Source organism: Haematobia irritans, chromosome 1 (genome assembly GCF_050003625.1).
Source record: "Haematobia irritans isolate KBUSLIRL chromosome 1, ASM5000362v1, whole genome shotgun sequence".
In the NCBI taxonomy this organism is placed as follows: domain Eukaryota; kingdom Metazoa; phylum Arthropoda; class Insecta; order Diptera; family Muscidae; genus Haematobia; species Haematobia irritans.
Genome location: NC_134397.1, coordinates 229,096,144 through 229,119,256, shown reverse-complemented (window position 1 = coordinate 229,119,256; position 23,113 = coordinate 229,096,144). Strand labels below are relative to the sequence as shown.

The 23,113-nt window shown below is 34.4% G+C and overlaps 2 protein-coding genes across 7 annotated transcripts in view; one reads left to right on the top strand and one right to left on the bottom strand.

The window, feature by feature from the left end:
* Positions 1 to 23,113, bottom strand: part of Atg16 (Autophagy-related 16) — a 553,304-nt gene that overhangs the window by 487,047 nt on the left and 43,144 nt on the right. The gene's annotated exons all lie outside the window — the stretch shown is intronic.
* LOC142221448 (uncharacterized) overlaps positions 1 to 23,113 on the top strand; it is a 424,700-nt gene that overhangs the window by 396,782 nt on the left and 4,805 nt on the right. For all 3 annotated transcript variants that reach the window (XM_075291220.1, XM_075291268.1, XM_075291307.1), the window contains 3 exons: positions 4,724 to 4,975; positions 12,890 to 13,821; positions 15,974 to 16,231. In XM_075291220.1, coding sequence (XP_075147335.1) covers positions 4,724 to 4,975; positions 12,890 to 13,821; positions 15,974 to 16,231 — 1,442 coding nt within the window. The remainder of the gene's footprint in view (positions 1 to 4,723; positions 4,976 to 12,889; positions 13,822 to 15,973; positions 16,232 to 23,113) is intronic.

Sequence of the window (23,113 nt, the reverse complement as noted above, 5' to 3'; positions counted from 1 at the left end):
GTCCTTATCTACATGGATATTGTTAGAATTGCTCTCGTTTTTTTTTTTGTCTAAATAATCGTTTGCATTGGTTTCGGAATAAAAGGAATTAATTTATAGCGCAAATAACCAAATGTAATAGTTTTGACTTACATGGGTGTTAATGCAATTTAATATGGATCGTAATTTACGGTGGACAACCCCAAAAGTAGGCAATGGATTTTTATTAAATTTAAACTACATGCGATAGGCAATGGACACAATTAACTATAATGCAAACTAGCAATAAACAATAAACTAAGGAAAGTCTAAAGTCGGGAGGGGCCGACTATATTATACCCTGCACCACTTTGTAGATTTAAATTTGTTGTCTTTTTGTTTAGGCTTAAATGGCTTATCTTCCTTGTACAAAAAAATTATATTGAATTAAAATCATTGCCCATCTCCACCATAAAATTTTAGCTACACCTCCAATTTAAGTCACAAAACAAATGTAAAAACAAAGATCATCCTTCATTTGGCAATAAAGCAAAGTGATCCTTATCACTATTGTTCGTATTGTGCAACAATGTTGCATGAAATCATAAAACCACCAAATAGCACACCTCTTTTTTTTTCCATGAAATCCTTTTGGAGTAACTTGAAACTACCACATTTTCAATTGTGGTTAATAAATTTTCCCTTAAGCTAAAAATAAAATAAAAATCTCAATTGTAGGGAAACAAAGAACTACAAATCACTTAATAGTCACTATTTTTGCCAGTCCAAACAAAATGAAGTTGAATGGCTTTTCAGAGGCTTTCAGCTTAAGGTTTGCAAGACCAGTGATCTACTAGCCTTTAAGACGGGCATATAAATCAATGTTACACATGATCAATATTGGGCATGTCCATATGGTGAATATTTTATAGATTTCAGCACACATCCAAGTGCCAACACGTTTATATGGCCATAATTTATATTTATTTTGAAAACTGCACTCACACTCGACTCGACACTATGAAGGGTTAGTTATTATAAATATTTGTGATTGCAATGGCACAGTGGGAGTTTTTGAATGGAATCAAATTGAAATAAAAAACTAAAATAAAGTAAGCTGGGGAGCTGATTTATATTAATTTTTAATATATACACTGAAAAACACCAAGTCTGGTTCCAAAGATTTTTGTCTTTACACTAATGATTTTGGTATTGATTCCGAGCCAAAGAAGCGGAGAATTGAAGTTAGGACACATTTAAGACACAATTCTCTTTTAAATTTGAGTTTTGCGTACTTGATCCTTGGAAGCAAATTTTGATTCGTTTTTTCAGATTTTTTTCTTCATATGCTATCAAAGTCCTCTAAAAACGAGTTAACCACAGTTTTGTTTTCCAAATTCAGGCTCGAGTTCCAGTAGAAATTATGCTATGTTTCAAGTAAAATACAGTAATCCCTCGATTTACGTCGTGATTGGTTCCGGAATTTGACGACGTTAATCGAAACGACGTAAAACGAATTAAAACTTGCTCATACTTACCCCTAAGTCAATTTAATTATGTATGTATATGGGTGTACATAATAAACAACTTGAAGAATAAAAGTAATTCAGTCTTTTATCCATAAAAAATAAATAATTAAATATATATCCATAAAGCAAACATAAAAAACAATTCATTATTCCAAAATATCTGGGTTTAAAACTTAAGTTCATAAACAAATGAAAAACCGTTACGTTGTATACATATAAAAAAAAACATCGTCACTTCGATAATTGCGTATATATGCAATGTCAATCAGAGTTTGACGAATTTCGGTAAGAATTTCAGTAATAAATGTTGCAATGTCATCATCGTTGGTATTTATTTCACTAATGGAAGGAGTCTCTGATAAAGCTGGCAAAAAAATCGACGACGTAAATCGAATGGCAACGTAAATCGAAGTTGGATGGAACAAAAAACTTGACGACGTAAATCGAAACAACGTAAACCGAGACAACGTAAATCGAGGGATTACTGTACATCTTTAAAATAAAGTGTTAAAAAACATGTCCTATTTTTGAACGATTTTTTGCTTTGTATTTTTGAACGATTTTTTGCTTTTGCAAATAGACAACAAATTTAAAGACAGACAAAAGAATTTTACCGAATTATTAAAGTCAAGTTAACTTTACCCCAAATTTTTTTTCTTTCCTGTTATGATACCCATTTTTAAGTAAAACAAGTAAGAAAAGTCTAAAGTCGGGCGGGGCCGACTATATTATACCCTGCACCACTTTGTAGATCTAAATTTTCGATACCATATCACATCCGTCAAATGTGTTGGGGGCTATATATAAAGGTTTGTCCCAAATACATACATTTAAATATCACTCGATCTGGACAGAATTTGATAGACTTCTACAAAATCTATAGGCTCAAAATTTAAGTCGGCTAATGCACTAGGTTGGAACACAATGTTACTTAAAAAAATATGGGAAACATTTAAATCTGAAGCAATTTTAAGGAAACTTCGCAAAAGTTTATTTATGATTTATCGCTCGATATATATGTATTAGAAGTTTAGGAAAATTAAAGTCATTTTTAAAATTTTTCGACTAAGCAGTGGCGATTTTACAAGGAAAATGATGGTATTTTGGCCATTTTTGTCGAAATCAGAAAAACATATATATGGGAGCTATATCTAAATCTAAACCGATTTCAACCAAATTTGGCACGCATAGCAACAATGCTAATTCTACTCCCTGTGCAAAATTTCAACTAAATCGGAGCAAAAAATTGGACTCTGTGGTCATATGAGTGTAAATCGGGCGAAAGCTATATATGAGAGCTATATCTAAATCTGAACCGATTTCAATCAAATTTTGCACACTAAACTGCACTACTGATTGTACTCCTAGTGCAAAATTTCAAACAAATTGGGCCAAAACTCGGGCTTCTAGGACCATATTAGTCCATATCGGGCGAAATATTCATATGGGAGATATATCTAAATCTGAACCGATTTCAACCAAATTTGGTACGCATAGCTACAATGCTAAATCTACTCCCTGTGCAAAATTTCAACCAAATTGGGCCAAAACTCTGGCTTTTAGAACCATATTAGTCCATATCGGGCGAAATATATATATGGGAGCTATATCTAAATCTGAATCGATTTCAATCAAATTTTGCACACTTGACAATACTACTAATTGTACTCCTAGTGCAAAATTTCAAACAAATTCGGCCAAAAATCTGGCTTCTGGGGCCATATAAGTCCATATCGGGCGAAAGATATATATGGGAGCTATATCTAAATCTGAACCGATTTCAATCAAATTTTGTACACTTAACTATACGACTAAGTGTTATTTTGTACAACATTTCAAGCAAATCGGTATAAAACTCTGGCTGCTGGGTCCATATTAGTGCATATCGGGCGAAATATATATATGGGAGCTATATCTAAATCTGAACCGATTTCTTCCAAAATCAATAGGGTTCTATTCTGACCCAAATTAGGAACATGTGCCAAATTTAAAGGCGATTGGACTTAAATTGCGACCTAGACTTTGATCACAAAAATGTTTTCACAGACAGACGGACGGACGGACAGACGGACATGGTTATATCGACTCAGGGACCCACCCTGAGCATTATTGCCAAAGACACCATGTGTCTATCTCGTCTCCTTCTGGGTGTTACAAACATATGCACTAACTTATAATACCCTGTTCCACAGTGTGGCGCAGGGTATAATCACTTAATTATAAGGACAATACGACTTCACTGAAAAGTTTATCGACTTTTGGACATGGAAAAAAAAACTTTATATTAGAAAAATGCGTCTTCTATGCTAAGCAAAATTTGCATTCGTATTTTAAGGACATGAAATCTTTGGCCTCACGACAATATTTTTTCAGTGTAGTATGAGGAAAATGACTTAAAATGGCTTTAAAAGGAAAACATTTCCAACCACAAAATATGGTTGGAAATTTAAAGTTATCGGTGATGAAATGCGATTGAACGTATATGCATTTATACCACCCACTGTCCCTTTAAATCCATTTTAATGGGTATGATTGTATCAGATTTGGAAAAAAGGCCTCGCATCATAAAAACTACAAAAAAAAACAACCACAAGAATTTTATCATCTTGCAAACACGTTTCACTGAATTTTATCTCAAATTAAATTGGCAATTATATCAAGAGCTACTTCAGTTCGATATCTGTTCGGAAAGATCTGAAAATCAACACTCAACATAGCTTGATAATATTCTACTCAAGGCAATAATTATTTTTAAAGCTTATTTGTATGCAATTTTCAAAAATGTAACATGTTATTAATATAAATTGAAATTTAATGATTTTAATTCATATTCATTATAAATCATCCCAATGATTCATTTTATATTGATATTAAACATGGGTATTACATTTTGAGAAAGTACGGGTAAAATAGAGTTATTGAGATTTTATTTATGATATAAATGGAGGAGGTTTTGGAAATTGGAAACCTCAGTTAACGATTTTCAAGAGAAATTTTTAGAGATTATTGGAATGATTAACTAATTAATTTATGTTTATTCATTATCTATTACAATTACTTCATAATCGATTTCTTTACCCGCTCCTAGCACTTAACTTCTTAAATCCACTAAAAGATATTTAAAAAAAATATTGAAAATTAAACCCAGTTTCTTCCTTTAGCAACCATAAGCTAGAGCCCAAAGAAATTCCTCACATTTTAATGTTTTTGTTTTCATTCTTTTATTTACTTTTTAGATCTGCAAATTATTATCGTGCCACAAATACTTGTGAATTGTCTGAAATGGATCGTATTACCTTGGCTGGTACAAGTGCATTCCAAAGCCAAGATGGCATCGATTATCTGGAGAACAATTGTGCCGAAGAACCAAATAAATTATGTGAATTCAAACGTTTATCGGGTAGAATATTGAAAACAGTCGATTCAGTATATCAAGATGTTGGCAGTATTGATGAGTGCCGTGATTTGTGTATAAACTCGCCATACAGGTAAGTCATAAGCGAAAATATAAGGATTTAGAATGGAATAAGGGATGAAAGGATTGGGACAATCATAACAAAATTTAATAATAAACTTTTCCAAAATATATATACGAAGCCTGTATGCATACAATGAATCCATGAACCTCCCAATGATAGTGCTTAAGCGCAAAGTTGCAGAAAAAATATCACCAATATTTTTCCAATTAAAATTAAAATTGAATTTTAAAAAGTTTTTCAGTTAAACATTAAATTGATTCAAAGATTTTTTAATCAAAAATGTTTGGGCTAAGGTCAACTTGACTTTAATAATCCCGAAAAATTCTTTAAATTTAATGAAATTGTCTTTAAATTTGTTGTCTTTTTTCGTCTTGACAAAAAATCGTTCAAAAATAGGACATGTTTTTCAACACTTTATTTTAAAGACGTTGTTTACCTGTAGCATAGAATAATTTATACTAGAAGTCGAGTCTTAATTTGGAAAATAAAGTTGTCGTTAAGTCGTTTTTTTGATAGCATATGAAGAAAAAAAAGCTGAACAAAAGCATGCCCGGTTCCAAAAAATTTGTATTTACCCTAATGCTTTTGGTATTGATTCCGAGCCAAAAAAGCGAAGAATTCAAGTAAGGATACTTTTAAGACGCAATTCTTTTTTTTACATTTGACTTTTGCGTATTATTCAACATAGTTCCCTTCAAGAGCGATACAATGATTATAACGACCTTCCAATTTTTTGATACCATTTTGGTAGTACTCCTTCGGTTTAGCCTCAAAATAGGCCTCAGTTTCGGCGATCACCTCTTCATTACAGCCAAATTTTTTCCCTGCGAGCATCCTTTTGAGGTCTGAGAACAAGAAAAAGTCGCTGGGGGCCAGATCTAGAGAATACGGTGGGTGGGGAAGCAATTCGAAGCCCAATTCATGAATTTTTGCCATCGTTCTCAATGACTTGTGGCACGGTGCGTTGTCTTGGTGGAACAACACTTTTTTCTTCTTCATATGGGGCCGTTTTGCCGCGATTTCGACCATCAAACGCTCCAATAATGCCATATAGTAGTCACTGTTGATGGTTTTTCCTTTCTCAAGATAATCGATAAAAATTATTCCATGCGCATACCAAAAACAGAGACCATTACTTTGCCAGCGGACTTTTGAGTCTTTCCACGCTTCGGAGACGGTTCACCGGTCGTTGTCCACTCAGCCGACTGTCGATTGGACTCAGGAGTATAGTGATGGAGCCATGTTTCATCCATTGTCACATATCGACGGAAAAACTCGGGTGCGTTACGAGTTAACAGCTGCAAACACCGCTCGGAATCATCAACACGTTGTTGTTTTTGGTCAAATGTGAGCACGCGCGGCACCCATTTTGCACAGAGCTTTCGCATATCCAAATATTGATGAATGATATGACCAACACGTTCCTTTGATATCTTTAAGGCCTCTGCTATCTCCATCAACTTCATTCAAAATCATTTTGTGGATTTTTTTTTATGTTTTCGTCGATATTTACCTCTTTCGGACGTCCACTGCGTTCACCGTCCTCCGTGTTAATTTCACCACGCTTGAATTTTGCATACCAATCAATTATTGTTGATTTCCCTGGGGCAGAGTCCGGAAACTCATTATCAAGCCAAGTTTTTGCTTCCACCGCATTTTTTCCCTTCAGAAAACAGTATTTTATCAAAACACGAAATTCCTTTTTTCCATTTTTTTCACAATAACAAAAGTTGCTTCACAAAAGACGCTCTATCTCACAAAAGCATTTAATACTAGCGACGCCATCTATGTGTCAGACCGGGGACTTATCAGCCAACCTGTTACGGCCGTAAGTTCGGCCAGGCCGAATCTTATGTACCGTCCGACATGGATTGCATAGAAACTTGTACTGAAGACTGTCATTCCAAATCGAATTACTTGGGTTGTGGTAACACTTGCCGATGGCAAGGTATCTTAAAACTTTTTAACACCGTCTGCTCAATTGTAAGTTAGTCCATACGGGGTATATATTAAACAAAAATAAAAAAGGCCGATTAAATACCTATATAATTCAGTTTGACAAAATTTTCTATAGAAATAAAATTTTGACAAAATTTTCTGTAAAAAACAAAATTTCGACATAAGCCGGCTATCAATGTAAAACCTTTTTTCGGATGGTTCAAGTGTGGTTTTTGTTGGGTTTAATAAACTGCCTGAATTTATTCTGATAATTGGTTGATAGTTTTGCTGCATCCTCTACTTGATGCTGATGAGGAATGTGGTAATTCCGAAACGTGCGTCCATCCAACCATCTTGCAGTCTATAGAGCTTTGCCCAAATAAATTTGACAAACATTCTTTTCCTCTGTTGGTTAAGCTACACGTGTAGTTTAGTCAATGTATGGTTTAAGCTGCAATAAAACACAACAAAAACAAAATTTTTGACAAAATTTTCTACAGAAATAAAATTTTGACAAAACTTTCTATAGCACTAAATTTTGACAAAATTTTCTATAGAAATAAAATATTGACAAAATTTTCTATAGAAATAAAATTCTGACAAAATTTTCTATAGAAATAAAATTCTGACAAAATTTTCTATAGAAATAAAATTTTGACAAAACTTTCTATAGAAATAAAATTTTGACAAAATTGTCTATAGAAATAAAAGTTTGACAAAATTTTCTATAGAAATAAAATGTTGACAAAATTTTCTATAGAAATAAAATTTTAACAGAATTTTCTATAGAAATAAAATTTTGACAAAATTTTCTATAGAAATAAAATTTTAACACAATTTTCTATAGAAATAAAATTTTGACAAAATTTTCGATAGAAATAAAATTTTGACAAAATTTTCTACAAAAATAAAATTTTGACAAAATTTTCTATAGAAATAAAATTTTGACAAAATTTTCTATAGAAATAAAATTTTGACAAAATTTTCTATAGAAATAAAATTTTGACAAAATTTTCTATAGAAATAAAATTTGGAAAAATTTTCTATAGAAATGAAATTTTGGTAGATTATTTTTGGGGATCGGCTATATATAACTATAGACCGATATGGACCAATTTTGGCATGGTTGTTATCGGCCATATACTAGCGCAATGTACCAAATTTCACCACGTACCAAATTTCAATCGGATCGGATGAAGTTTGCTCCTCCAACAGCTCCGGAGGTCAAATCTGGGGATCGGTTTATATGGGGGCTATATATAATTATGGACCGATATGGACCAATTTTTGCATGGTTATTAGAGACTAACACCATGTACTAAATTTCAACCGGATCGGATGAATTTTGCTCCTCCAAATTCATCCGATGCTCAGTAATGCTGGTGCCATTTCTGAGGGTTTCAAAGCTTCTTTAAGTGGTTTCACTGCAATGTGGAACGCCGTTCGGACTCGGATATAAAAATGAGGTCCCTTGTCATTGAGCTTAACATGGAATCGGGCAGCACTCAGTGATAAGAGAGAAGTTCACCAATGTGGTATCACAATGGACTGAATAGTCTAAGTGAGCCTGATACATCGGGCTGCCACTTAACCTAACCTACAATGAGTAAATTAAAATAATATGCGGTAAAGGCACACAATGTACCGCTTTCTACTGCGAATGTTACTATTCATGCCACTTTCTATTGAAAATGACACATTTGTGGCACTTTTTAGATATTTTGTCCGGTAGCTTGTTGAAGGATATTTCCATGGTTTCCGGACAATTGAAAATTCAGTATAAAATTCTTTCCACTTCTGTATCAAATGAGAATCACTCCTTCCAAAATAATTTTGCGGCTTTCTATTGCAAATGACACTTTTTATGCCACTTTCAATTGCGAATGACACTTTTTATGCCACTTTTTAAACATTTTGAGCGGTGCCACTGAACAGTATTTCCATGCTTTCATGATATATGAAAATTCAATAGAAAACTTATTTGAAATACAACTCTTTTGCTATCTCTAAACCATTCTCGTACTAAAGACGATAAAACCACTTTCTATTGAAAATGACACATTTGTGTCACTTTTTAGATATTTTGTCCGGTAGCTTGTTGAAGGATATTTCCATGGTTTCCGGACAATTGAAAATTCAGTATAAAATTCTTTCCACTTCTGTATCAAATGAGAATCACTCCTCCCAAAATAATTTTGCGGCTTTCTATTGCAAATTACACTTTTTATGCCACTTTCAATTGCGAATGACACTTTTTATGCCACTTTTTAAACATTTTGAGCGGTGCCACTGAACAGTATTTCCATGCTTTCATGATACATGAAAATTCAATAGAAAACTTATTTGAAATACAACTCTTTTGCTATCTCTAAACCATTCTCGTACTAAAGACGATAAAACCAATAAACTTTAGCAGAACCATAGCGACTAAAACGAAGTATTGGTTAGAGTAAACATTTAATGTGATTAGAAATAATACTAAGCGATATCGTTAATATAGTGGTAGTTAAATTGCACTTTTAACTGGTAGCCGGTGCTGATGCCAAGGTTACAACAGCAACATCATTCAAAGCAAAGGCTAAACAACTGGTGCAACTACTACAACTACTACTACGACTACCAGGTTCACCAATCTTGGCTATGCGTTTCATTGTGGGCTGGCAATTTTCGGAATTGCACCTTGACAATGAGCACAGTGCCTATAAAAACAGGTTGTTTTGCTGGTAGCACTGGTTACTATAACGCTAACTCTGTTGATGGCTAGGATGGCGGTGATGATGATATGGACGATCCGGCTGCCAAAGTTGTTTTGTTTAGTTAACTTATGGCTTGACTATTAGTTTTGGCCACAAATACATTATGGTCAAATTGTTGGCTTATTTACGATCACCTGGATCGATCGGTGTCGTCTCCTTATTTTCACAAAAAGTGGGAGGAGGGAATATTCGCTTTTATGCGAAGATGAGAACTCTTTTGGGATTGAAATCCAGGAAGATCATAAAATTTATTATGCTCTAAGGTGTTCTCATTTTTTATGGTTTCCAAATTGTTGGAGTTTCGTGTTTTTGTTTTTTAAGGAAACAACACGAAAGCAAAAATTTATGACACAAACAAGAAACCACGAAACTCAAATTCCTTCAATCCAAGATCATCAATGTGTAAGCACAGAGAGTTGTTTTATGACTTAACGGAAAATAAGCTACATTGACCATCGCCATATTGCAGATGGGTTGGGTATTGTGAGTTTTTGATCCCAAAAGAAAACTGTCCAAAATGAATGCCTTTAACCACTTGTTGCTAAATAAATGAATCATAAATTCAATGATGATGAGTACAGTTTAAGTAGTTAACTGTTTTACCCAGCGGGATGTAATCCTAGAAGTATGCTGTAGATTATTAAAATAAAATTAGCTTAGAATGGGAAAGATCTTGAAGATATTGCTAGGCAACAAAATGGGAATTTATTTAATTAACCATAAATAAGATGGCATGACATTTTACAGGTTGGTAAAATGGGGGAAGGTGGTTATGTGAATTTAAATGGTTCCATTTGGGAAATCGATACAAAACTGCTTAAAGCCAAGAAATATGCAATGATTGATGAATGGCATGTAAAAAGATCAGTATAACTTAAGAAACTATTGGGTTCTTAATATAAGTATAAGTTGAAAAAGGTGTTTTATAAATTTTGCTTTTTTTAAAATTATGAACACTTTTCTGCAATCGCCCAAAATTATGCCATTTTAGTGGTCTTTTTTTTAAATTTTTAAACTTTAATAATCGAACTTTTCTTTTAAACTTTTAAACTTTAATAATCGAACTTTTCAAAACAAACGAAACATACTATGCTACAAGGGTTATAGATCACTCTTGGGCAAGCAAAAATTTAAAACTATTTCTCCACGTAGGAGTTGTAACGCCTTCGAAATAAAGCGTGATAGTGTTGTTGATATTTCAGGCTTACTGAATAGTCTATATTCAGTCCATTGTGAATCTTTCCCCAAAATTGTTCTAGATTTTTCTATAAAAATAAAATTTTGGTAGATTATTTTTGGATCGAGTGGCAACCATGATTATGAACCGATATGGACCAATTTTTGTGTGATTGGGGATCGGCTATATATAACTATAGACCGATATGACCCCATTTTGGCGTGGTTATTAGCGGCCATATACTAACACCACGTTGCAAATTTCCACCGGATCGGATGAATTTTGCTCCTCCAAGAGGCTCCGGAGATAAAATCTGGGGAACGGTTTATATGGGGGCTATATATAAGTATGGACCAATTTTTGCATGGTTTTTAGAGACCATATAACACCATGTACCAAATTTAATCGGATGAATTTTGCACCTCCAAGAGGCTCCGGAGGGCAAATCTGGGGATCGGTTTATATGGGGGCAATATATAATTATGGACCGATATGGACCAATTCTTTCATGGTTGTTAGAGACCATATACTAACACCACGTACCAAATTTCCACCGGATCGGACGAATTTTGCTCCTGCAAGAGGCTCTGGAGGTCAAATCTGGGGATCGGTTTATATGGGGGCTATATATAATTATTGACCGATGTGGACTAATTTTTGCATAGTTGTTAGAGACCATATACCAACACCATGTACCAAATTTCAGCCGGATCGGATGAAATTTGCTTCTCTTAGAGGATCCGCAAGCCAAATCGGGGGATCGGTTTATATGGGGGCTTATATATAATTATGGACCGATATGGACCAATTTTGGCACGGTTGTTAGAGACCATATACTAACACCACGTACCTAATTTCAACCGGATCGGATCAATTTTGCTCCTCTAAGAGGCTCCGGAGGTCAAATCTTGGGATCGGTTTGTATGGGGGCTATATATAATTATGGACCGATATGGACCAATTTTTGCATGGTTGTTAGAGACCATATACTTACACCATGTACCAAATTTCAGCCGGATCGGATGAAATATACTACTCTTATAGGCTCCGCAAGCCAAATCGGGGGATCGGTTTATATGGGGGCTATATATAATTATTGACCGATGTGGGCTAATTTTTGCTTAGTTGTTAGAGACCATATACCAACACCATGTACCAAATTTCAGCCGGATCGGATGAAATTTGCTTCTCTTGGAGGCTCCGCAAGCCAAATCGGGAGATCGGTGTATATGGGGGCTATATATAATTATGGACCGATGTGGACCACTTTTTGCACGGTTGTTAGAGACCATATACCAACACCATGTACCAAATTTCAGCCGGACCGGATGAAATTTGCTTCTCTTAGAGGATCGGCAAGCAAAATTTGGGGGTCCGTTTATATAGGGGCTATACGTAAAAGTGGACCGATATGACCCATTTGCAATACCATCCGACCTACATCAATAACAACTACTTGTGCCAAGTTTGAAGTCGATAGCTTTTTTTGTTCGGAAGTTAGCGTGATCGATAGGTTAGGTTAGGTTATGTGGCAGCCCGATGTATCAGGCTCACTTAGACTATTCAGTCCGTTGTGATACCACAGTGGTGAACTTCTCTCTTATCACTGAGTGCTGCCCGATTCCATGTTAAACTCAATGACAAGGGACCTCCTTTTTATAGCCGAGTCCGAACGGCGTTCCACATTCTAGTGAAACCACTTAGAGAAGCTTTGAAACCCTCAGAAATGTCACCAGCATTACTGAGGTGGGATAATCCACCGCTGAAAAACTTTTTGGTGTTCGGTCGTAGCAGGAATCGAACCCACGACCTTGTGTATGCAAGGCGGGCATGCTAACCATTGCACCACGGTGGCTCCTAATGGCGTGATCGATCACTTAAAGGAACTACCAAGGGGGAACCACCAATCTGGCAACACTGGTCGAATATTATCCATACAATAACATACAGTATTGAAGCCAAACATTTCGACCGCAGACCATCGACATTTCAACAGAACTCAGGACCAATATATATGGATATTAAAAGTCTTTTTTTTTTGCCCATTTTCAGATGCCACTCTTACGATTTCGGTGATACCGGAGATATGGTCTGCCGTTTGTCCCATCACAGCCGAGCCACTTTATCCGATGTTCAAGATCCCTATTTGGAAGTTCCTGAAGCCGCCACCTATGAATTATCCTCTTGCTACAATGTAACCATCGAATGTGGAGCTGGAGATATGGTAGCTCGTATACGTACCTCAAAACTTTTCGATGGCAAAGTCTATGCTAAGGGATCACCTAAATCTTGTTCGGTCGATGTTAAAAGCTCTTTGGAATTTGAATTGAAAATGGGCTATCAAGATTTGGAATGTAATGTCCGTCAACAGGGCTCTGGTCGTTATATGAATGATGTGGTTATTCAACATCACGACACCATTGTTACTTCATCCGATTTGGGTTTGGCTGTCACGTGCCAATATGATTTAACCAATAAATCGGTATCGAATGAAGTTGATTTGGGTGTTAAGGGTGATATTGAACCAGCCCTATCGGAAGAGGTTATTGTCGATTCACCCAATGTTATAATGAAGATTACCTCACGAGATGGTTCTGATATTATGCGTTCAGCTGAAGTTGGTGATCCCCTGGCATTGAAATTCGAAATTATGGATGAATCAAGTCCCTATGAGATCTTTGTACGTGAATTGGTTGCTATGGATGGTGGTGATAATGCTGAAATTACTTTGATCGATTCGAATGGTTGTCCCACCGATCATTTCATTATGGGTCCCATTTACAAGAGCAGTTTATCGGGCAAGATTTTGTTATCGCACTTTGATGCTTTCAAATTCCCTTCATCGGAAGTGGTGCAATTCAGAGCCTTGGTTACACCTTGTATGCCAACTTGTGAACCGGTACAATGTGATCAAGAAGACATAAGTGGTGAATTCAAGTCATTGATGTCATATGGTCGTAAACGTAGATCTCTCAATGTTACAGGTGAGTATGGAAAAAAATGTGAATTTTAATAGAGTTCCAATTTGGGAAACTAAGAGTTCAATATGATGATGATGACAAGTTCGCTAAGTGAAGATGGTAGGACTATTGGTTTGCACAATTATTCTATAAATGTCACACCCAAAAAAAAATATTGGGTGTATATACCTATTAAATCCTGAGCCACACTGTGTAACAGGTATTATAATTTAGTGCATATGTTTGCAATACCCAGAAGGAGACGAGATGGACCCATAGTGTCTTTGGCAATAACAGGTTGGCTGATAAGTCCCGGTCTGACACATAGATGGCGTCGCTAGTATTAAATGCGTATTATTTTTATATAGTACCAACCTTCAAATGATTCGTGTTAAAATTTGACGTCTGTATGTCAATTAGTTTGTAGATAGAGCGTCTTTTGTGAAGCAACTTTTATTATTGTGAAAAAAATGGAAAAAAAAGGAATTTCGTGTTTTGATAAAATACTGTTTTCTGAAGGGAAAAATACGGTGGAAGCAAAAACTTGGCTTGATAATGAGTTTCCGGACTCTGCCCCAGGGAAATCAACAATAATTTATTGGTATGCAAAATTCAAGCTTGATAAAATGAGCACGGAGGACGGTGAACGCAGTGGACGCCCGAAAGAGGTGGTTACCGACGAAAACATCAAAAAAATCCGCAATATGATTTTGAATGACCGTAAAATGAAGTTGATCGAGATAGCAGAGGCCTTAAAGATATCAAAGGAACGTGTTGGTAATATCATTCATCAATATTTGAATATGCGGAAGCTCTGTGCAAATGGGTGCAGCGCGAGCTCACATTTGACCAAAAACAACAACGTATTCTTGATTCTGAGCGGTGTTTGCAGCTGTTAACTCGTAATACACCCGAGTTTTTCCGTCGATATGTGACAATGGATGAAACATGGCTCCATCACTACACTCCTGAGTCCAATCGACAGTCGGCTGAGTGGACAACGACCGGTGAACCGTCTCCGAAGCGTGGAAAGACTCAAAAGTCCGCTGGCAAAGTAATGGCCTCTGTTTTTTGGGATGCGCATGGAATAATTTTTTATCGATTATCTTGAGAAGGTAAGGTCGAAATCGCGGCAAAACGGCCCCATATGAAGAAGAAAAGTGTTGTTCCACCAAGACAACGCACCGTGCCACAAGTCATGAATTGGGCTTCGAATTGCTTCCCCACCCACCGTATTCTCCAGATCTGGCCCCAGCGACTTTTTCTTGTTCTCAGACCTCAAAAGGATGCTCGCAGGGAAAAAATTTGGCTGCAATGAAGAGGTGATCGCCGAAACTGAGGCCTATTTTGAGGCAAAACCGAAGGAGTACTACCAAAATGGTATCAAAAAATTGGAAGGTCGTTATAATCGTTGTATCGCTCTTGAAGGGGACTATGTTGAATAACAAAAACGAATTTTGACAAAAAAATGTGTTTTTCTTTGTTAGACCGGGGACTTATCAGCCAACCTGTTATTATACCATGGCTTTAGTCATATTTCTACAAAACATTGTTGTCGTTTTTTATTTCAGCTTAAAACCATACATTGACTAAACTACAAGAGTAGCTTAACCAACAGAGGAAAAGAATGTTTGTCAAATTTATTTGGGCAAAGCCCTATAGACTGCAAGATGGTTGGATGGACGCACGTTTCGGAATTACCACATTCCTCATCAGCATCCTCTACTTGCAGCAAAACTATCAACCAATTCAATGATATCTTACATCATTTGTCCTTCTTCTAAAAGCTTCTGTCATAACCAAATACCACTTTCAATAAACAAGACAAGTTCCAAATAACAAGCATCCATTGCATAAAATATATCCACTTCCCACACTAGTATTCCCTAGCCGTACGTATCCCTTTAACCACCTGATGATCATCTCAAATGATCCTCTTTAACGCCAATTAACCACACTAACATTGACATTAAATCCTCAATAGACAAAGGCAACAAAAAAACCATGGTCGTCTTACTGTCATCGTCTAATGCTTGTTGTCCTATCACCATCATAATGATAACATTTCGTTTTATCGCTTCATTCCAAGAGGCTGTTGTTAGATGTACCACACAACGTTTTGGGAAAATGTGTTTTTTTTTTTTTAATTTTTTCTTTTTCTCTATTTTATCAACAGCTTCCTTTGGTAATGGTGCTGCTGCTGCTGCTGTTACTGGTAATCATCTTAGACAACGTCGTGAAACTACCAAGAAACCTAGTCAAGAAGATTTGCTTTTGGTGCAATCAATTCAGATCACTGACAAATTTGGCTTCGATAAACAACAACAATCGAAATCTAACAGCAACACTAACAACCACATGGGCTATGATGCCAATGAGACTGTCTTTATTTCGAGTGATGCAACATCACAAGGATTCTGTGTTAATGCCATTGGTAAGTACAACTTCAGTAGTACGTAGTAGCCCTACTAAGCTTAGTAAGACGGGAAGAATTGCGCAAAGTGAAAGAGTCAACAAGGAGGAGATAAGATGAATACAGTCTATAATGAAGATATTAGAACTGATGGAAACTTTAATTAAGAAAGCGAGGAATTATATTAAGGATACATGAAAGACGTATTTCACCTTTAAATATTGGGTTTTTGATACTGTCAATAAATGTTATAGATTTTTTTGCCGTGTAAAATCAACTTATGTTTCCAAATTCAAATATTACACTTTAAAAATAGTATAGTGAGAATACATGTACTTAAAACGCGAATGAGAATTTAGCTTAGCATAGACGATGCATTTCTCTGATATAAAAATTTTTCCTTGTCTAAAAATCGATCAACATTTCAAGAACTTTTTTTGTCTTATAATTAATTATAATTAATGACTTAAACCTAGTATCAAATGTGAAAGAAAATTTTGTTTGTCGAAGGTCAATTTGGCTTTAGTAATTTTGAAAAATTCTTAAAAATTAATTAAATCGTCTTTAAGTTTGTTGAATTGATGTATCTTGACTACAAAGCAAAAAATCGTTACAAAATAGGAAATATTTTTCAACGCTTTATTTCGAAGAATAAAGTGTTGAAGACGAGTGTTGTAAACTAATGAATTAAAATTTGTTTCCTAGAATAAGATACGCAAAACTGAAATTTAAAAGAGAATTGTGGCTTAAAAGTAATGATTGATAATGGCTTCAGAGTTTTTCGAATTTAAGTTCTATTTTTGCATGCATTTGAACCAATTGTCGTAGCCCTTTTGCCACTCTGATTGAGGCATGTACAACACATGCATTCTGAACGCATCAACCGCTTCTTCAGATGTCGAAAAACGTTGACCTCTCATATTATTCTTTACATACGGGAATAAAAAGAACTTATTCGGTGGTATGTTAGGTTAGGTTGGTTATGTGGCAGCCCGATGTATCAGACTCACTTAGACTATTCAGTCCATTGTGATACCACAGTGGTGAACTTCTCTCTTATCACTGAGTGCTGCCCGATTCCATGTTAAGCTCAATGACAAGGGACCTCCTTTTTATAGCCGAGTCCGAACAGCGTTCCACATTCCAGTGAAACCACTTGGAGAAGCTTTGAAACCCTCAGAAATGTCACCAGCAGGTGGTAAGTCAGGACTATAACATACGCCGGATAACCCATAAAATCGATGGGTTGAGTGCAACAAAATGCAGTTGTTTGAGCCGATGTGTGAGAGCTCACATTGTCGTGGTAAAGAGTTATCCGTCTACGATTGCGACATGCCCAATTTTTCGGACAAAAGAGGCAATCATTTACTTGGAAGCGATCAATTTTTGATGGATTTTGCTGATCTTGAATCATCTATACAGTCGGCTGCTGTTTACTTTCGAGTTCATATGCGTAAATCCACAATTCATCATCACGGTTGCCACTGGAGCCCAAAATAAACCACCAAAATTTGGAGAGCATTTCACCAAAAAAAAAAAAAAAAAAAAAAAAAAACCAAACAAAAAACTCTTATCTTGCAAAATTTTATTTCTATAGAAAAATTTGTCAAAATTTTATTTCAATAGAAAATTTTGTCAAAATTTTATTTCAATAGAAAATTTCGTCAAAATTTTATTTTTATAGAAAATTTTATTTCTATAGACAATTTTTTCAAAATTTTATTTCTATCGAAAATTTTGCCAAAATTTTATTTATATAGAAAATTTTATTTCTATAGAAATTTTTGTAAAAATTTTATTTCTATAAAAAAATTGTCAACATTTTATTTCTATAGAAAATTTTATGTCTATAGTAAATTGTGTCAAAATTTTATTTCTATAGAAAATTTTATGTCTATAGTAAATTGTGTCAAAATTTTATTTCTTGAGAAAATGTTGTCAAAATTTTATTTAAATAGAAAATTTTTCCCAAAAATTTATTTCTATGTCAAAATTATATTTCAATAGAAAATTTTGTCAAAATTTTATTTCTATATAAAATTTTTTCACAATTTTATTTCTATAGGGAATTTTTTTCAAAATGTTATTTCTCTAAAAAATTTGTCAAAATTTTATTTTTATAGAAAATTTTATCAAAATTTTATTTCTATAGAAAATTTTGTCATAATTTTATTTTTATAGAAAATTTTGTCAAAATTTTATTTCTATAGAAAATTTTGTCAAAAATTTTATTTCTATAGAAAATTTTGTCAAAAATTTTATTTCTATAGAAAATTTTGTCAAAAATTTTATTTCTATAAAAATTTTGTCAAAATTTTATTTCTATAGAAAATTTTCTCAAAATTTTATTTCTATAGAAAATTTTCTCAAAATGTTATTACCATAGAAAATTTTGTCAAAATTTTATTTCTATAGAAAATTTGTCAAAATTTTATTTCTATAGAAAATTTGTGAAGTATCTCTTAGTTGGAGAGGAATAATTTGCAAAATCTACCACAACATCAAAAATTTCCACCAATCTACCAAGCAGTAAAAAATCTACCATTTTTGGTAGAATTCTATCAACTGTGGCAACCGTGTTCATCACCCGTCACGATTTCATAGACGCGTTTCGAAGCACTATTATCGAATTTTTGGAGCATTCCTTTCGACCAATCGACACGTGGATTTTTTCTACTGCGATTGAGAAATTGTGTGGGATCCAACTTTATAGTCGTTGTATACAACACGAATAGCGCTCGTATACCAAAACATTCTTTCTGAGTACATATAACCTAAAAAAATGTCAAGCTTTACAATAGAGCTGTCTGTTGGCAGATTGCAAGAATAGTATCATTATTGAGAGATGTCTCCTATTTTTGAAAGATTTTTAGTCAGCTACAAACTGCCAACGAATTAAAAGACAATTCCCGACGCTCCCGTGTCGGGAATTGTGCTAATTTCCATTTTGCTCTGTTTGTCGCAGACATTTTTCTACTATTGTGAAATCATTTCTTGAAGACTCGGATCGAAATGTTGCTTCCTCATCTGCGTTCATCACTGATTTGGACAATATATCCCATGAATATTAATATGATGATAATAGTTCACATCGCCCCATGTCTTCATATTGATCGATAGACCAATTTTATTTCTTGAGTTTTTAGAAGTGAATTTTGGCTCATAAATATATGCTGAACGAACTCCCGTTATATCTCGAGAATTGTGATATAACAAGAAATTGTTCAAATTATTACAGATTTTTACATCAATAGTCTCCTTCATTTTCTACCAAGAAAATGTCAACTAGGTTTTTTTGTGAGGAATTTTATTTAAAATTGAAGATTTTTGGGGAAGAAAGCGTACCAAATTGGGGACAAATTCCACTAAAATACTGTCAACGCTGCTCTGGGTTAAGTCAAAAATCTTTGTATCTGAGAAATGCGTCTTATATATACTCAAAACAAGTTTATGGAGTTATCTATCTTGAAATCTAGGTTCTATAAAATTAAAATTAGCGCACAAATTCGTCTTGATCCAAAGACAAAATATCAAAATTTTGTATCCTAAATTTATTGAAAAAATTTTAAAGCTAAGATTGTGAAGTACGTTTTTCAATTAAAATTTCTCTACTTTAAAAAATTTCGCGTACTTAATTTTAGGTTGAATAATTCTTCATATTAGGTCAATATTTTTCCAATGCAGTAAAAGTGAATAAGAGCATACAATGTAGTTCGGCAGAAATAAAATGCAAATACATTGGCTAGGTGATATTAATTATAAAATATGATGTATGGTACGTCTCGTAATAATAGGTCATTATTTCCCAGGATACCTCGATATTGCTGGAGATATGTCATACATTTGTTCCTGATAATCAGTTTCTCATCTCAGCTACTTATCAAGGGTTTGCTCGGTACCAACAACTTTTACCAATACTGTTCTAGCTCTCATCTAAGGGCAACTAAATATCTAGTGCCAATACATGGGTTAGTAAATATTAACCAAAATCTTAAGACACTTAAGAATATGGTGACTTCAATGAAGCAATGAAATGGTAAAAATAGCAATGTTAGGAGAGGTGAAATCGAACAGTAACATGCAATAAAGGAAACAACATTTGTTGTCTCGACGACGTCGTTGTCGATTTTTACCCTGGCTGTATCTACAATTTTTGAAGAGCATTGATACCTAGTGATCATATTGAAACAATGTTGTACTTTGACTGTGTGGCATTGTATTTTTGTAAGATTAAACGTGCCCAGACGATTTCGGCATTTTAGTCAGTCCATACCAGGAGATTCACAAAGGTATCAAATAGACGGAAATAGGTTTTAGGGGGGGTATGCTCGATTGACCCAGCAATAAATAAACCAAACACTACCATTAAGCAAGCAACCTGACTTAATTTTAGTTATGGGAAATATCTTAGACGAGACTGGACGAGATCTCATCCCAGCAGCCACAACCACCACAGCATTGTAGCATTTCACATTAGAAAAAATTACTGGAGCCACTCAGTGAGAGAAAGGTGTGCAATCAGGCGTTAAGCTTTGACGTAATTGTTTTTGTTATAATTTAAGTGAACATTTGATCTATGATTGTAGGATATTTAATGACTTCAAAGGAGCCAGACATTCGAACTGGGTAACCCATAGAACATAAGAAGACGTTGGAAGTACAAGAACACAGGTTGTACTCGTCTGTTGTTCTGATTGCAATCATCATGAAAGACAAGTGTTGTTCTCCATCACAGTGTTTGTTTTCTTGCCTTGATTTTAAGGTAGTTTCTAGTATAGAATTGTGGCGAAACAGAAAAAAAATGTATGTGGGAATATGTGGGAGTGTTTCAATTCTTTGCTTGGATGCACTCTTTGGGTGCACTCTTTGGGTGGGTTAAGAAAAACAAATATTTCATGAAATTACATTTTCTATTGCAAAAAGGCTTTCAATCTTCTCAAGTTGTTAGCGCTTTATATTAGTGGGAGGTTAGTTTACGAATTTTATGTAAAAAAAAATATTGAGTCATGTGAAGCTTAATGAAGTCTAACATTTCATGTAAGTACGAGTATGCTGAGCAAACTGTTTTTGGCTTAATTGAAAGGTTATGTAAGTAATAATTTAGGATTTGAAATGATTGTTTAAATTAATTAAAAAAAATCAAAATTGTTACAAATAGAATAAAGTTTAGATAAAAACACGATACTTTCAAGCCTGTTTTGGTTTTTAATTAGAAGACATTAAAGAGTTCATATATCAAAAAATAAATTTGCTTTTCTTTTCAAAATCTTTGTATTTGGGTAGGTTAGGTTTTTCGTGCGTTTTATTTCATCTTTTCCCTTCCCTCATGTGGGATGGATGCATTTGTGGTAAAATTTACAATTTACTTTATTCGCAGCTTTTCGACCTTTTTCTTTATCATCCTTAGAGAGCTCGTCATGTTTTCGGGTATTCTCCTATGATTTTCAGTTTTTTTTTTTTTGCAACTACACTGAAAAAATATTTTCAGTTTTATCGCAACTACACTGAAAAAATATTTAAGTGATATTAAAGATTACACAACCTAAATTTTAGGATGCGAAATTTACACACTATTAAGGACAAATTTCTTTAAAATAATTAAATTTTAATTAAAATAAAGTTTATAATCTTTGCTTCAAAAAATATTTTTTTTTATTATACCCACCACCATAGGATGGGGGGTATATTAACTTTGTCATTCCGTTTGTAACACATCGAAATATTGCTCTAAGACCCCATAAAGTATATATATTCTGGGTCGTGGTGAAATTCTGAGTCGATCTGAGCATGTCCGTCCGTCCGTCCGTCCGTCCGTCTGTTGAAATCACGCTAACTTCCGAACGAAACAAGCTATCGACTTGAAACTTGGCACAAGTAGTTGTTATTGATGTAGGTCGGATGGTATTGCAAATGGGCCATATCGGTACACTTTTACGTATAGCCCCCAAATAAACGGACCCCAAAATTTGGCTTGCGAGGCCTCTAAGAGAAGCAAATTTCATCCGATCCGGCTCAAATTTGGTACATGGTGTTAGTATATGGTCTCTAACAACCATGCAAAAATTGGTCCACATCGGTCCATAATTATATATAGCCCCCATATAAACCGATCCCCCGATTTGGCTTGCGAGGCCCCTAAGAGAAGCAAATTTCATCCGATCCGGCTGAAATTTGGTACATGGTGTTAATATATGGTCTCTAACAACCATGCAAAAATTGGTCCACATCGGTCCATAATTATATATAGCCCCCATATAAACCGATCCCCCGATTTGGCTTGCGAGGCCCCTAAGAGAAGCAAATTTCATCCGATCCGGCTGAAATTTGGTACATGGTGTCAGTATATAATCTCTAACAACCATGCAAAAATTGGTCCACATCGGTCCATAATTATATATAGCTCCCATATAAACCGATCCCCCGATTTGGCTTGCGAGGCCTCTAAGAGAAGCAAATTTCATCCGATCCGGCTGAAATTTGGTACGTGATGTAAGTATATGGTCTCTAACATCCATGCAAAAAAAAAAAAAATATATATATATATATATATATATATATATATATATATATATATATATATATATATATATATATATATATATATATATATATATATATATATATATGTATATATATATATATATATATATATATATATATATATATATATATATATATATATATATATATATATATATATATATATATATATATATATATATATATATATATATATATACATCGGTTCATAATTATATATAGCCCCCATATAAACCGATCACCAGATTTGACCTCCGGAACCTCTTGGAAGAGCAAAGTTCATCCGATTCAGTTGAAATTTGGTACGTGGTGTTAATATATGGCCTCAAACTCTCATGCAAAAATTGGTCGATATCGGTCCAT